At 38.6% G+C, this 16,681-nt stretch overlaps 1 protein-coding gene across 2 annotated transcripts; it reads left to right on the top strand.

Moving 5' to 3' along the window:
* The first annotated feature begins 1,776 nt into the window (after positions 1–1,776).
* beat-Va (beaten path Va) lies at positions 1,777–9,271 on the top strand. 2 transcript variants are annotated; one of them, XM_064696674.1, is made up of 7 exons: positions 1,777–2,083; positions 2,915–3,069; positions 6,183–6,336; positions 6,396–6,604; positions 6,682–6,815; positions 6,923–7,175; positions 7,624–9,271. In XM_064696674.1, the coding sequence occupies exons 2-7, from the start codon at positions 3,024–3,026 to the stop codon at positions 7,728–7,730; spliced, it is 903 nt and encodes a 300-aa protein (XP_064552744.1). In that variant the 5' UTR covers positions 1,777–2,083; positions 2,915–3,023; the 3' UTR covers positions 7,731–9,271. The 2 variants fall into 2 exon arrangements, with proteins under 2 accessions (XP_064552744.1, XP_064552743.1); XM_064696673.1 differs by having other exon boundaries at positions 2,828–3,069.
* Positions 9,272–16,681: the final 7,410 nt, after the last annotated feature.

Below are 16,681 nucleotides of genomic sequence, written 5' to 3'. Positions count from 1 at the left end.
TGAAGTGGCTTGTGTCCAACCGGGCATCAATAATTGACATGTTGCAACCGCGGAAACTTTGGTGCATGTGAATTGCAAATGTTGCGCATACGCCGCGTTGTAATGCACTTGGTTTATGGCGTATGCACAAACAGGAGTCATGAAGCAAACTTAAAGTTATGAATTCTTAAAATATGTGATTTATCTGAAGCGAAACTTTCACACACACACACAAACACGTTTGAAGCTGCAACATTTTTTGCTGGTTTTTAGCTGCTGCACCTTTTTTTATGGCGAAAAGTTTGCGTTGTCACGTGACTGGCGTCGAAAATGGGAATATTTATAAAAAAAAGGAGAGAGAGAAGAAGATGTAAATAAGTAGCTGAGCCTGTGAACAGGTAGCTGCAATGTCTTCACATAGACACGTGTGTCGAAATGCGCCGGAAATGCCATTTACAACAGACTTACTTCCGCTCAAAAGAAGCGCTGTGCATGGGACGCAGAGCAAACGAATGAAAAAGAAAGAGAGAAAGAGCGAGTACTGTAGCATATGCACAAGCGCTTGCTTTTGTTTTAATATTCATATTTTAGCATCAGAAATTATTCGCTGAAATTAAGTTGCTTTATGCACGCACAGCAACGGTGTGGGGCGGGGAGTGCGGGTGGGGGTGCGGCAGGCGGCGTCCTGGAAGAGCAGAGGCGAGCAAAGAAGTGAGCTTAAAAGCGACTACGACGAAAATGCTTTGAATTTAAAATCTGCAATTTTCTGTTGATTGCCGCAGCCAAACCAGGAATATTGCTAGAGTAAAGAGGGTGGTGGAGGGCTGGACGGGTGGAGGGGTGGCTAGCAAACGTGCAGTTATAGTGTAACAAACAACAACAAGTATAGTGTTAGCCTGCGTGTCGGTTGGCGGTTGGTAGCATCAGCATCAGCAGCAGTAGCATCAGCATCAGCATCATCACAACTTTTGCGTAAAATTCCAGTCATGTGTCCCTAACAAATCCCTGCATTATTCATGAAATGATAAGATGACTTTGTGCTGGCTTCGTTGCCGTCAACGCTGCTGCTGCTTCTCTTTTATTTTTTTTCAGTATCTTTTGAAACTGCACGTTATATTTTCACAACCAGCTGCAGCTGCAGTTGGGGCCGTATTTAACTGGCAACTATCGTTGAATTAACAACCCGCACTGAAAACAAGCGTAAAACTTACATAAACTAAATTAAATGCAATTTTGCTGACAAAATATCACTGCTCAAAATGCTGTCAAGCTGTTGTCAAAAGTTGCCTAGCCATAAATATGGTAATGGCCATAAACAGGTAACTGCAAACTATAAACTAATTGACTATTAGCTTATTACCAACAAAAACCTTATAGGGTCCTTAACAGCGCCGGCTGCTGTTAATTTCCTTCTGATGCTGCTTAACAGCGCTAGCAGCTGTTAATGTGAACATCAGCAGCAGGCGCTAACAGTCAGCCACAAAGCTACAAATGTGTGGCTGTTGCTCTCTTGGCGCTCTGTTAAGCGCTCTTTTCTGTTAACCTCTTGCTGTAATGGGCCGACGCGTGGACGAGCGTGCCGGATGCTGAGCGTCGCAGCAGCCGCATCATTACAATTACACGAGCAGGACGCTAGCGTCGCTGCTGCAGCATTAACGACAGTTACGAGCACCACGACGTCAACGACGACGACGCCAACTTCGACGACGCCAACTCCGACGACGCCGACGATGAGGCCGATGAGAAGACGTGTTTCTCGCGCTGCTGTTGCAGCTTCAGTCAGTTCGTAAACTCGAAGCCGTGCGGAGATGCCTTAGAGAGCGCTGCGTCCAGCCTAAATAAAAAAACGTTCAAACTGCCAACAAAAAAACAAACTAAAAAAATATATATGTATATATGATTAATTAACTATAAAAGTAGCAATTATATTTAACAGTAAATATTGTGAAAGTGACACTTTAATTAAATGCAAATATAAACTGAAAGAAACTTTAAAAACTCACAACTATAATGAAGTTAAATAGAGGCTAAGCAGATATGAAGTCGCAGGACAAACTGACTAATTGAGCGCGGCACTTCCGTTTCCGTCGTGCGTCCCAAAAGCGTAAGGGCTTGTGCATTACAGTTAGATTGCCTTACGGCAGCGGGGGCGTGGCAGACACTCTCAAATATTAAGCACATGAATTCGCTTGAATTCGACATTTAAATTATTTAAGTTGACAAACGCACACACACAGACACACCACGCCCAGCTAGCGCCCTTGTTTCCTGTTTTGTTGTCGTCGCTGTTGTGCTTTCACTCGTTTTCCACTTCCCAACTGCCTCGGTGCCCTTTGTGCCTTTCCCTTTTCATACAGACGCTACTTACTTATTTTTGCTGCTGCTCCTGTTTTTCTTTATTTGTATTTTTATTTTCCAAATGTTTGTTATTTATTTATAAAACGACAAACACAGCCAAACGGCGAGCACATCCTTTGAACTTTTCTGCATGAGTTTGCAATTGTGTTGATGTCATATACACATATCCATATTATATATATATATATATATATATATATATATGTATTGGTTTAGTAGTGTGTGTTTTTATTTCTCTACAGCTCCAGCTACAGCTACAGCTACTGACTCGCCTTTGACGCTGCATTCAATTAATTTCATTTTCCATTCAACTCGCCCTGTCTCTCTCTCTCTCTCTCTCTCCCTCGCTGCAGAGTCCCTCTGTGACCCTCAGCCCCTCTGCCAGACACTCCATTATCATTTAACTTGGCTTGAAGCTACTCTGTATTTCCATTTGGCCTTTGTGCCATCGATTGCTATTGAAATATTAAACAATTCACTCGACGAGCAGATACAAAATAATAATAAATAACTAACGCTGACTATGTCACTACGACTTCTATATATATATGTATATATAAATATATTTTCTGTGCAGTGTGGCCAAGCATAAAGCATAAAATAACAACAAGAACAACAATCAACTGCCGCCCGCAACGCCATATCAATTAATTTTATTCAAACAATTTTCCGAGCAAATACAAAAAATGGATTACGCCTGGCTGCTGTTTCTCTTCAGCTGCACTTTAATTGGTAAGTGAATGATGACTGTTTATTGAATTTAACACTTTTTTTGTCCGTTCCGAATGCAACTTTCGCATATTGTAATAAGGGCGGGCGTGCGAGTTAGTGAGCTGCTAGAATCATTTGCTGGCCACGCGGCGTATGCGTAATGCGCATTTGCTGCGTTTGATTGTTTTCATCTCCGCTTGCAATCAGATTATATTAATTTTGTTTTTGTTTACTTTTCTCTTTTTATTTTATTTTTTGTTTTGGCTTCAGCCGAACCGCAAATCAATATTGACAAAGTTTTTGCTTTGGGCACTGCGCCTGCTACTGCTATTGCTACTGCTACTGCTGGCCATCAGGCTTCGTGGCTGGCTGCTCTTTTAATGACTTTTGCCATAATTTCAACTGCTGCGAGTGCAGTTGCACTGCAGTTGCATTTGCCGTTCATTCATTTTCGTTCGCAGTTTTCCTTTGCTTTTTGATGCTGCTGACGTTGCCTTTTGGCACTTGGTAATTTGTGCTGCCGCAACTTTTGCTCTACTGCCACTGCAGCAGCAGCAGCGGCGGCAACAACGGCAGCAGCAGCAGTTCCGCCTGCTACTGCACAGCTTGAGTGCAGTTTAAAGTTAAATTGTATTTCGGAAATGTTCGCAATTAGGCAGCCTGCCAAAGGCATCTCCTCCATCGCCTTCTGGCACATAAATTGCCAATGGCAATGGGGCAATTAATTTGCAGCGCATTAAATGAGCTGCCATTTGCCCCAGTGGCAAACCGACACTACACAGACATTCGCGCTGCCAGTTAACTAAAAACATGCAATGCAGTTCGCCAACGGCTAAAGGCAAATGCTGACGCTTCAATACATTTTTTAAGCTCGAAAAGATGACGTATCCTGGTCAGTTATTTTCCAGCCATTGATCAGCTACGTTTGTTATGTGGGTAGCTTGCTTAAGTGAGATGTAAATAAGCAAATAATAAAGAAACGATATGAGTTGCAGTTGCATTTAATAGTAAATAACACATTTTTCTGCACTGGCAAGTAAATTAAATGCAAATATTACGCATACGCCGTGTGCTGCATACAAATTGAGAAAAAAAAAACGTAACAGCGGAAATTGAGTCAAATATAATTATTAAATGTATTAATTATTTCATTTATACCTTTATTGTATTAATATTCTTACTTAAATTTGTATAATATTATAATTGTTATTATTAATTAATAATTATTATATTTAAGTTTTAATTTTATTCAAATTCGTGCTTTTTTTTATGCACATTTTTCCCTAACAGACCAGGGCCATTCAGTTCTAGCTTTTCTGAAACCTTTATTAAGAAAACTAAAGCGACAAAATTTTGGCAGAGCATAAGAAAACTTTGCTCCTTGTAAAATGCAGCTGACATATTTCACTTGCAACCGCGCTCGAAACACATTCGGGGCCATTCATTCAAACGTTTAACAAAGGACGCACATTGCCAGGGACTTTCTAAATGGTTTCCCACACTCACTCATACAACCTCACACACACACATGTTAAATTGACACGTTTTTTAATATTTTACGCTTATTTTGCAAAACGCGTGCTACGGACTGGTTTAACTTGGCTAATGGAATTGAATACTTTCCATTCAATTTCAATCTGCAGTCAGTTCTCTCTCTATCCCTGTCTCTCTCCATATCTCACTCTATCCCACTCTCCCTCATAAAACATACAATTTACTTGATATATGCATAGCTGCATTATCTCTTGATTTTATTATATGGTAGACTATGCAAATACAATTATTTTTGTTGCATACAAATCGGGAATCTTAACAGTAGAGCCGCCTGAATGGGTGCCCATAAAAATAACCACAAATATATATATATATACATTTATATACCTACATATATATATATATGCATATATTTATATTTGCATAAATGTCTCGAGCATCTTTAAATGAATTTATTACCAAAGTTTTGCCGGCGCGTCCTTTGCCAAATTCATATGTAAATTTATCTAGCCACACACAGAACTCCCTTGCCTCTGTGCTGGTTGGATGTGTCTATGTGTGTGTGTGTGAGTGTGTAAAGGTAGTAAATGTGCTTGCCAGCATCAAATAAAAAGTGTGGCTTAATTAGCAGCGTATTTGCATATGGTATATGAAACTGTGAAGCGGCTGAAAGCACAAGTTTTTGTCTTTTGCTAACATTTAAAATTTACATAAATAATTGGCAGTTTTGATAAGCGTGGCAAATATTCGAAATAGATAGTAAAATGTATATAAATAAAACTATATTATTTAGTAAGAAGCTGGCAGGCTAACAATACTTATAGTTTATCTTTTCTACCAATTGGATATCTTTGTAACTCACTGTGCTGCACGTGGGCCACATGACATATATGTTTTACCAACACACACACACACATAAGTCGAGCTGCTTGACAGTTTTTGGTTCGAATTTCTTATCAATTGTTGCTGCCGCACAGCAACCAGATGTTGCATATGTTGCCGCTTCGCTTATCACTGGCTGCCCCAGCCCAGCCGCCACATGCCACAAACCGAGACCTATACATATGCTAGTTGCAATGTGGCGCTGTTTGTTGTGCCTATTTGCATATGTATTGCATGAAGTTTTCAAATTTATTCGATGCGACTAGCTAACCTGCCTCCCGTGGTGGCAGCTGCACCTGGTTGGTGGCAACAAAAAATTATGCGCAGCCCATTGCAATGCAGACACAAAACTTAAATGTTGCTTTGTGGTTGCAGCGCCTGTCCAACTGTAGGTACCTAATACCAGGGTTCATGGTTCATAGTTCCCTACTCCTTGGTTCCGATCATGAATTTGTCATTCTAGATTCATGAATCTAGATTTTTATTAGGCATAAATGCAAGTTTTTTGTGCTTTGGGGTCTCAAATAAGAGTTAACCAAAATATTTTTCTAAGCAAATGATTTGTTTTTGGATATTGGCTTGGTTCAAGCCCAGTGTTAAAATATAAATTATAATTTTAAATTTAGTTAAAATTGATTTGGTTCGATTACTCATTGTTAATCATGGATTGGAATTGAAGGCTCGAACCAGTTCCGTTAAAAAACGTTCCGTTAAGCATGATTAAAACCTACATTTTGCGCTTCTTTCAAATTCGACAGACATGCAAAAGATTTCGGCGCTTTTCGTTACGGATATCAGCGTGCCGGAGATTGTGGACTTTCGGGACAATGTGACGCTGTCCTGCAGCTACGATATGAGCGGGCATACCTTGAACTCGGTGAAGTGGTACAAGGACCGCCTTGAGTTCTTCAGGTAAACAAGTTAATTATTGTTTCCATGGTGTCAGCTTGAAGCTTACATAATTTCCTTAGATATACGCCGCTGATGCGTCCGGTTTACTTAACATTTCCCGTGGCCGGCATTCAAGTGCTCGATGGCAAGTACTTTTGCAACGAGTCCACGTGCCGCGTGGATCTCAGCCTGCTGGGGGCCAAGTCCACGGGCAGCTTCAAGTGCGAGGTGAGCGGCGATGCGCCGCACTTTAAGCTGGCCGCCAAGGAGGACAACATGACGGTAGCAGGTGGGGCAGAAGCACAAACCGTAAACCACTTAACCCATTTGTGGCTAATTTGTCTATCATTTGTCGCATCTACGCAGCCTTGCCGCAAAGTGACCCCCTCATCGAGGGCTTCAACTCGATGTATCGCATGGAGGAGTTTCTCAGTGCCACCTGCTCCTCGGACTACTCCAGTGTGCCCACAAAGCTCACTTGGTATATCAATGGAGAGCAGGTAAGAATATTCCCCCGTCGCCCCTCCCTCCCATCACACGAGCACACACACGCACACACACAGCGAGTATTAACCCACTCGAATGCCTCAATCACAACTCTTTGCAGCCAATGCTGGGGGAGTTGCAGCCAAGCATCGATACGAGCATACCCGCCCACGACTATATACTGCGCCGACAGCGACTCCAGGTGCACTTTTATCTGCAGGGACACCGCTTCTATCTGGTCAGCAAGATACTCGAGCTTAAGTGCGTTGCGGAAATCGAAAACTATCCGGAGCTACGCCGCGAGACCACGCTCAGTGCATCCGTCACGGAATTCGATAATTTGAACAATCAAATGCTGAGACACGCAATCACAAGTGAGTAAATAAATTTATAAACCCATTTATGGCTCAGTTCCTGTTTTATTTATTAAGCATAAATTGGGTTACGCATCTTTTTTCATTCTATAAAAATTGATCCATGGATTCCGAACGAATCTCTTCTGGTGTTTACATACTAATGAAACTTTTTCAAAGTGAGAAATTCAGTATTTCAACTTTAAAGTTTGAAAGTCACTGGCTTACAGTTACAGCTTAGAAACATCAGTGGAATAATCAAGAAGTTATATAGATTGTGAATAGAGTAGTAAGCAGTCGGTTACATTTGAGAGATATATATCAATATATCAATATATCCTTCCGATTGATCCTATATATTTCCGAAATTTATCATATCTTTTCTGTTTTAATTGTGCTTAGATGTACTTAACTTACTGCTTATAACTCCGTTCCCATTTCTCTGCATTTATTTACCTTTATTGTATAGATTCATCTGCTGCAGACTTCAGGAGCTGCCTCTGGCAAAGGACTTGCCTAGTATCGAGTCTTTGTGTGTTAATTCTGGCTACAAAATATGCACAACGCGAATCATGAGCATTCACATCGCGGACGGGATTGCCTCAGTCTTGGTCTCAGGCGACGGAAACTTTGGCAACTATATCAACAAATTAGTTAGGTAGTTAGTAGAGACGTCTACTAAGAAAAGCATTCAGACCAGATATGCTGACCAGTCGAAATGGACTCAAAGTAATGGGAAATAATCATATGGCAAGAGCCAGCTATGTGGGAAAACTTCTGTTTGTTTTTGTCACTTGTACATAATTAGGGCGGATCAGTTGTAGGAGGCGTGGATAGTCAGCATAATAAACACATACTCCCTATATATATATTAAACACAAATATATTAAGTGTGTAGTAGATACAAAATCAGAACAGGATATGAAGTCATTTAATGCATTTAGGTTGAAGCGCAACTCAAATGAATTTAATTCAATTTGTAAACTTGTTTAATAAATCTAATTTTATTTAAATATTTATTATATACTTTCTATTTGAATAATAGCTATATTTTACTTAAGGCTTCCATTACAAATAATAATCCATATCCTCAAAAAATATATTATTGCCTAAATTAAGTTTATATTTAATGCAGGTTCTTTATTATATTTTTCATGGGTTGTTGTTGTTGTTATTTAAGCAAAATGTTGTTGTTTTCTTTATATTAATATGTATGCATATTGGCATTTTGGGATTCCTTCGCCAGGAAGCCAAATGAATTCACTGTCTGTATTCGAAATCAATTACAAATTACAAATAAACCTACAACATAATAATAAATTAAATTAAAAAAATGCACTCAACGGAAACAACTGAATTATTAAGGTGTTCAATTTGCTTGATAAGGTCACAAAGTTGAGCAAACACGAATTTTTAATGTACATGTAAACATTTTTCAAATCTAATTATAATCAACACACACCTACACACATTTTTATGCACATGAAACACTTTTCGCAAAAAAAAATAAAAGGTTAAATGCAAATTTAAAAAAATATTATTAATAAAGAAACAAGAGAATGCAAAACTCCGCATGAAATGTTTTCTGTGGATTATGCAAATGTTGTAAAAATGATTATGAACATAGCGATATGTATAGGTTAGTTAACATAAAAGCTGTAAATACAATTTTAAAACGATTAAAAAATAAACAAAAATGCAAGGCAAACAGACTACAAATAATAATCATGTTGCCATAGCCCCTAAAAAATAGAAACAAAAAAAGTACTAAAAGTTTGTGCATGGAATGTACGCACTTTAATAATGCTCGAATCAAAGCATATACATGCAGAAACTCACACAGAAATAAGCGAAACTAACTTAAAAAAAAATGTTCATATTAATAAGCTACTAGAAATAGACCTATAAGCCAACCAGCATAAATGTTCACGAACAATTCACTGAAAACAAAAAAATTGTACTGACTGCCAAACTAAAGCGAAAAAACTGAACAGCATCGAAATTATTTCGGATCAGATCAAATAGGTTTAACAAAGCATTTACCCGATGGAAGCTAATAAAAAACTAAATTTAATTTAATTAAATTAAAGACATAAAGAAATGCTTAAAAAAAAAAGGACATCGTAACTAGATATATTTAATTGAAGAGTCATACAAAATACAAAGTCGGGCACTTGTTAATCACTTTTTGTTATCCAGCAAGCAATTAAAAAAAAGCCGAGTGCAAACAAAAAGCGAATAAAAAATTATATACAATATGAGTATTACTGGCAATGTGTATAAATTGATTCGCCTATTCATTCGCACATCTTTTGGTTGTGAACTTGTTTTATTTTATTCAAATACAAAATAATAACAAATAAAAAAATAAAAACATAAAATAAAATAAAAATCGCATTTTTTTGTTGTTTTCATTTTTTTTCATCGAATATTTCCAGCGCCGAAGTCAATGATGAAGCCAAACAATTTTGTTTAGGTTTTTTTTCCTTTTATTTGTTGCACACAATTAAAATAAATATTTTATTTAATTTATGTGGTGGCAAAAAAATAAAAGAAATGACTGCTGCGTAAAAGTATGGCATATATATTGCGCTTATCTGTGACATTACTGACAGATCGACGAACTTAAATTGCTGCGGCATACAATGCGCATTTTAATTGGAATTTATGCACTGGGCGTGACTAGCCAGTAACTAACGTAATTGGTTCTCTTAGTTAAAACAACGATTGAAACTGTGCTAAGGTAGGCATTAGAGTTATATAAATTAAAGGTAAGTAACTGATTTAATTACTTAGAAGAGAAAACTTCTTTAATTGGACAATAATCTAAATTCATTTCTATAGAGTACTCTTTGTAATTGTTTCATTGACGTGTCTAAAAGCTGCTATGGTCAATAATAATTCAAAGAAAATTCAAATGAAAATGAAAATAAAATAAATATATTTTGTTAACTAAGTATTTATTTGTAATCTGTCTTAGGACAATAAAGAAATTGCTTAAAGATTAAATGTAGATACAATAAAACCTAAAAGGATTGTTTGAGCTGAAATGAGTTGATTAAAATAAAATTTAAAATTTTCTTCTAGAAAACTATCGATACTAATGAAAAATCAACGATTACTGTCCAACGGACAGTTGGTACTCGCTTTCGACTTATTATAATAATTGAATTAACTATATTATAAATAATAATAATAATTTTTATTATAGTATAACTGCCTTAACTGCCTTAGTTTTTAAATAGCTCTGACTACTTCTAGTTACACACTAGCCGGGGATTCGAACCCGCAACCTCGTTGTTTTGCTGGTTCCATTATGATATTTTAACATTGTCTAGAAAAAACTAATTTAGTTTATAAAGCAACTTAATTTTACCAAATCGTTGTATTGTTCTTTTAGCCTTGTTGAGAGTCCTATAAGTCCCTTCAGACGTCCGTACAGTTCTCCAGAATGTGCTCTGGTTCCTGAATGCTCACAATGGATGTTGTGCCTGTGATAATCCGAAGATTTATTTTTAGTATGTTTAGCTGTTCTGTTCACATGGCTCTGTCTAGCTTCTTCAGTTGCTTCCGAGTATGCCTCACTTAGTCAACTCGTCCGATCATGTACCTATTCGTAGTAATACCATACGACAGAAATTGTTTTAGAATAGAATCTGCCAAATACTCAAATGAATGCCACTTTCTATTTGCTGCAAGACTCGTAAGAATTTAATGGCAATTTAATTTCGTCTTTTGGCATTCACCACAGAAAGTCAAGTACTCGGCTAAACTGTGTGCATTTGCATACCTGCTCATGTCCTGCTGTTGCTCAGAAGACTTCAGCGAACTCGTTGGCTGGCCATGATGATGAAATGTACTTGGCTAATTTAAAATAATAACTTGTTTAAGTACGTAAATTTGCACAATTAATTATGCTAATAAGGCCGGGCACCAGCGAGACCGAAGGCCAGGCCAAAAAGGCAATGGGCAAAAGCTTAAACAATAAAAAGGGTTAAATAATTAATTTCAATGCTGTTGCAATTAGTTTCCACTACATTTTTCATGAGTTCTGTCCGGCTCGCTTACAAGCCAAGGCAGGATAGGCCAATCCATACAAAAAAAAAAACAGAAAGAGCAGCCAAAAAAAGGCGCAGCTCCAAACAAAAAATAAAGAAAGTCTATAGAAGAATAAAATGAAGGCGAACAAAGGCCACTTCTGATGGCCACTTAATGAGCCTGAGCCTTGACGCCTAATCAAATTAGCTGGACTTTTGATCAAATATGCGAACATGAAGGAACCTTTGTAAATTACGCATCATTTCGCTTAAGTGTTGTCATATGGTGTGCGCGTAATTTATGTGATTTTAATTAGCAGTATGTCGTCCTGACACCACCCACCACCCACCTCCCACCGCACACCGCACACCGCCCACCGCCCACTCGTGAGGCATAGCTGTCACATTCATGTTGTTCTGCAAGTAATTGAAATTAATTTTGCATTATTATAATTTATTTTACTTTCTTCTTTTTGATTTGGTGTGTGTGTGTGTGTGCTTGCCTGCAATTTGTCATGGAATTTTAAACATTTTCAATTAAGTGCCGCCCGGATGGTGCACATCAGCTTGAGTTGCGCCGCAGTCGAGAGTCGCCTCTAAGTTGCTAAAGAAAAAAATGCGCCCAAAATAAAGTGAAGTGAATTTTTCGCGCTTTGGCATTTGTCAAAGTTTTGCCAGAGATGCTCCTCAAGTGTCCTTTCGCCAAAGTTCTGGAGCTGTTTCTGCTGCTGCTGCTGCAGCCATTTTCGCCTGTTTGCGTTTCATTAAAATCAATTAAAATGCTGCAAATCAAATTAAAAGTTTCTACTTTTTTCTCAATTCTGTCTGCCAAGCAGTTGGCATCATTGTCAGTGGAACCTTCATCAACTGCTTTGCTGTGACGTTGCTCCTGGTCCTAGCCAAAGACCGGGTTTCGGTTTGGTTTTCGTTTCTGGTCTTGGTTTTCGAGTTGAGCCTTGGACTCGGCTTGATTTGCATGCGCAACATTTTCAAATGACAATTACAAATCTTTTGCTCACACTTTTTTCCCTTATATTCCCCTTGCCAGAAATTACTTTTTAATTTCTTTGCTAATTTGTGGAGCTTTTCGTGTTTTGTGATTCAAATAAACTTCTAGTAAATGCACTGCAGTTGGAGCTTCATTAATTGCGGCCTCCTGTCAACTACTGCCCTGCATATAACATAGCACTGATTTGCTGATGACCCATTGACCCATTGACAGCCATGCGGCTACGTGCCCCACAATGACTCATTTGTATGTGGCATACGCAACGGCCTCGGCAGCAGACATGTCACGAATAATAAACAGCAAATCGTTGGTAACTCTCTTGAGCCCTGAAGTTGGGCCAGTTTGGTATGCAAACAGTAACAGCCTGTTGTCGACAGATGGAGCGCAGTCTTTTACCTCAGCGTCCTTGCGGCAGCAGAGATTTCAATTTTCAAGTCCCAACCTGCTTAACACTTATGTTTCCCAGCCATTCTCAATATTTGTTTCGAGTTACATTCTTTGCGATTGCATTAGCTAGAGAGTATTCGAACTTGAGCTTAATACGTTTATAATTACCTAAACTAAACATGATACGACATTTACATTTGATTAATTTCCAAAAAAAATTGCGATAAACATTTTAATCATTTTAGAAACAAATTAGTTTCGACAATTTTTGGAAACTTTTTCAACTAATGTGAGAAATATTTTTGATTATTTTTTAGAACTATACTTTAATTTAATTGTATAATCGAAAGTAACTGTTAGACTAAGCATGAATACTAACATCTGAAGCGATTCTGAATAATAAATATTTCTAAATAGTTCATTAAAGACTAGAATCCGACGTTTGCTGAAACTTAAAATATTCTCCATGATATAATATTGTTTTGGGTTGTTATCTAGATTGTGTTCATTTACATTTAATTTGTTTTGTGAAAACAACAACAATTAGTCTCAATAATTGTTTTGATATTTTTCCAACGGATGAGAAAAATGCTTAATTGGTTTTGAAAGTCGTACTTTTCAATTGAGAGACTTACATCTTAAGGTGTTCTTAATTTTGAAAATTTGGAGATTTTCCAGAATACAATTTTTTTAAACTAAACAGGTTTTTATGCTTGAAGAAATTTTGGAATAGAATTTGTACTCCAATTGTTGCGACTTTTAAATTTGATTCGTTTTATAAAAAAATCTTTTACTCTGCTGAGAAGAAAATGGCGCTATTTATTAGAATCTACAATTTGTGGATGTCTACAATTTTGGAAATAAAAATTTAGAATTCCATAACATTGAAAATTCGAATCGATTTTAATGTTTGATAGTATTTAGGTCATGATTTGACGTCGAGTTTATTTTGGTTTAAAAATTGTGCCTATCTCTTTTTATTTATGAAGATCTGTTAAGATGCAGATCTTTTCACGCGATATTGCTACTGAGTTTCATTTTTGGGGATCGAGCTCCCATATAGATAAAAGACAACACAAAAGTAAATGTTTTTAAAATTCCGAAACTGTATCAGTCGGAACTGCTTGCTACTGACGCTACATACCTCAAGCCAATTCAAAACAAAAATACCCTCTGCTAGTCAATTGTAATCGTTATAGGGTATAAAACAACGGAAAATGGCATGTAAAGCAGTTTGTATGGAATCAATTGAAAAGAATTACCTAAAACCCACAGACGAATGCGAAATGAGCGACTGACAAAGGCGCTAACAAACACATGTGCAAAAATGTTTTTGGCAACACAAGGCTCACAGGGACGACTTGCCACATTTGAAATGTTCGAGTTGAGCCATGGAGCAGGGGCTTGGCAAAGGCAAAGGGAAAGGGCCGCACGATGGCGAAGAGGAGGCGCAGACAGCAAACGTAAACTCTTCAATAATTGAACGTGAAGTCATGAGGAAGCGATAAAATCAAATTGTTTCCTTAATGTGTGAAATTGATACAGGAAACAATTTTCCACATTGTTATGAGGCGCACATGGTCTCAACATTGGCATCGGCATCGGCATCGACATCGATATAGGGTGCAGACCTCTCATATCTAGGCTCTCGATACCGCCATTTGCTACAAGTATTTCGATTACAAATGTAATCCGGAATGTTTGGGAATCGCGTGCGCGCTCTTCCAATTTCGAGTGATTTCGCCAGAGGCCAGCAGCAAAGGCTGGCGTGGGGGCGGGGCAAAATCATTTAACGCCTGCTAACAGACTTCCAGTTTGGTTCAATATTATATTTCAAGCACCGGCAATACGATACAAGCGCCTAACCGAGCCTTGGCCCCAAATGCGGCGCAGGGTCCATCAGCGCATGCAAATATGCTTTTCAATTGGTTTACGGCCATTGAGGCGTGCACCTTGCCCTGCCGGAGACGGAGTCAGAGTCGGTGTTGGCATTGGAGTCGGAGCAGGAGTCGGTGTCACAGTTGGATTGAAGCCGGAGTTGAGGGTGCCGGGGCAAAGTCCAGCAACGGTTCAGTTTCGGGTTGGGTTTGCTGCCATTTCTGGCTGAATGGCATGTGCATGTTTGTTGTTGGCCAGGGTTCTTGGCCAGCTTTTGCTAATGGCGTGGCTAACACGATTTGTGGCAGACCGCGAGTCGATACGTTGCCGGCTCTCAATTCCGTTTCCGTTTCCGTGGCCGTTGCCTCGTGCAGCTCGAGCTGGTCAGGATGATGAGCAAACGCAATGCCTGATCAAACATTCCAATTGGCTGGCCGCTGAAACTCAGCTTCATTTGCGAATACTTGAATCACAGCGGCCCCAAAGCGACTGCTGCCCGTGATCCCATCTGGTCTCACCTGGCTTCAATTTCAGGCGGCGGCTCGTAGAGAATATTAACAATGGCCAACAACTACACAAGCAGCAGAACAATGTCAACTATGCCGTGTGCAGTTTATGTAGCAGCAGCTGCTGAAGAGCTGGCAACCAGGGAGCCGGCCTGAGCACCTACCGGGCAAGGCTGGGATGCGAACCTGAGCGACAAGCGCCGTTGCGTCAATGGGGAAGATGACGTTACGCGACAATTTTCCGCTTGAATTACGCTCCCAGTTCATGCTTCGTTTGCACAGCCCAAGAACACAGAGAGGGGAGAGAAAAAAAATAAATAAACGTTAGCAAATTTCCATTTTACAGCAAAGCCAGGCAACGACAAGCAACAGAGAGACGCGACTCCAGCATCCGCATCCGCATCCGCATCCAAAACGGGGCACGCACCTGTGCGACAGACGCTACGACAATCGATGGTTGCTTTTGTTGTTGTTGTTGTTGTTGCTTTTGTTGCTGCTGCGAGCTGCGTCGACTTTTGCCCCTTGCTGCACGATGCCGCCGCCTTTGACTGCGCGAGCTCTCCCAGGAGATATTTAAGCGCTACGCAAATAATGATAAACTATAAAATCGCATGTAGCGACAAGCGGGGGCAGCAGCGCTCAAAGAGCGTACGGGTGGGGAGCGGGGATAGAGCCATGGAAATAATATCGGGGAAATAAAAATGTGCAAAAAGGCGGAAAATAATTCAACTAAACAATGTACACGTATTACATAAATGGGATATAGCCCGTGATATTCAATTACCATGCTAACGGACAATGGACCCAATTCGCCAGCTCAAGTGCTTCACCTCCTGCCAGAGCTGAGCTTGGGATTGCAAAATAAATGCATAGACTTCGGATTAATGGTTAAAGCAATTTCTGAACTCAAAAGGCAAATATTTGTCTTAGTTTGTTATCTTGAATAGCTGAAGGTAAAGGAAGTTGTTAGCACAAAAAAGATATGATTTATTCAATATATACTTGTATCAAATTCATTTTATAAAAGAACTGTGTAAAAGGATCATATTTATGAGGTTATCCAATGGAGTTAAAATTATATGTGTACATATTTATTGAAGGTTGCATTGGAAAATGTCCCCTTGACCTTTTACAGATTATTGTCGCATATTGCTAGCTGCGATTGATTTAAATTTGCTAAGCTCGATTCGCGTCTTATCCAATTACAATACAACGTGTTTTTTTATCAACTCTCTTCTCTGCTAAGAACAAATTTGTTTGCAGGATGTCTTCGGGAAGCCAATAAATATATTGCAGGAATGGCTATACAGTTTGAGCCTGTGAATTCTTATTTCTACATCTCTGCACTCATTAATCTCTATTGATGTCAGTTTAAATTATTATAGTGTTCATTTTTTGGGGATTGGCTTGGTCAATATGTGTTCCTTATTTTTGAAGGCTTACATATAATAAACTTTATATTTTTAAAATTTTCCTCCGATATCTAAGTTTTCTGTTATCTATCTCTTTCGCTCTATTATATATTTTTTACTTTCTCGTCTCCATATATTTATCTTTCCCCATTTAATTTCTAATTGACTGAGGCTAATTAATTTTATTTTCTTTTCTTCATATTGTTATAAACTTAAATTTAATATAGTTGATAACAAATATTTTTTCTTTATGAACATTCGTTGACTTAGGTAAGTCGAAAAATAGCCAGAAAACTCT

The sequence above is a fragment of the Drosophila montana genome, unplaced genomic scaffold (genome assembly GCF_035044405.1).
Source record: "Drosophila montana isolate Dmon_TW-CO22-7 unplaced genomic scaffold, ASM3504440v1 contig_3848_1, whole genome shotgun sequence".
NCBI lineage: Eukaryota > Metazoa > Arthropoda > Insecta > Diptera > Drosophilidae > Drosophila > Drosophila montana.
The sequence above is the reverse complement of the archived record's forward strand: the minus strand, read 5'-3'. Positions and strand labels throughout refer to the sequence as shown.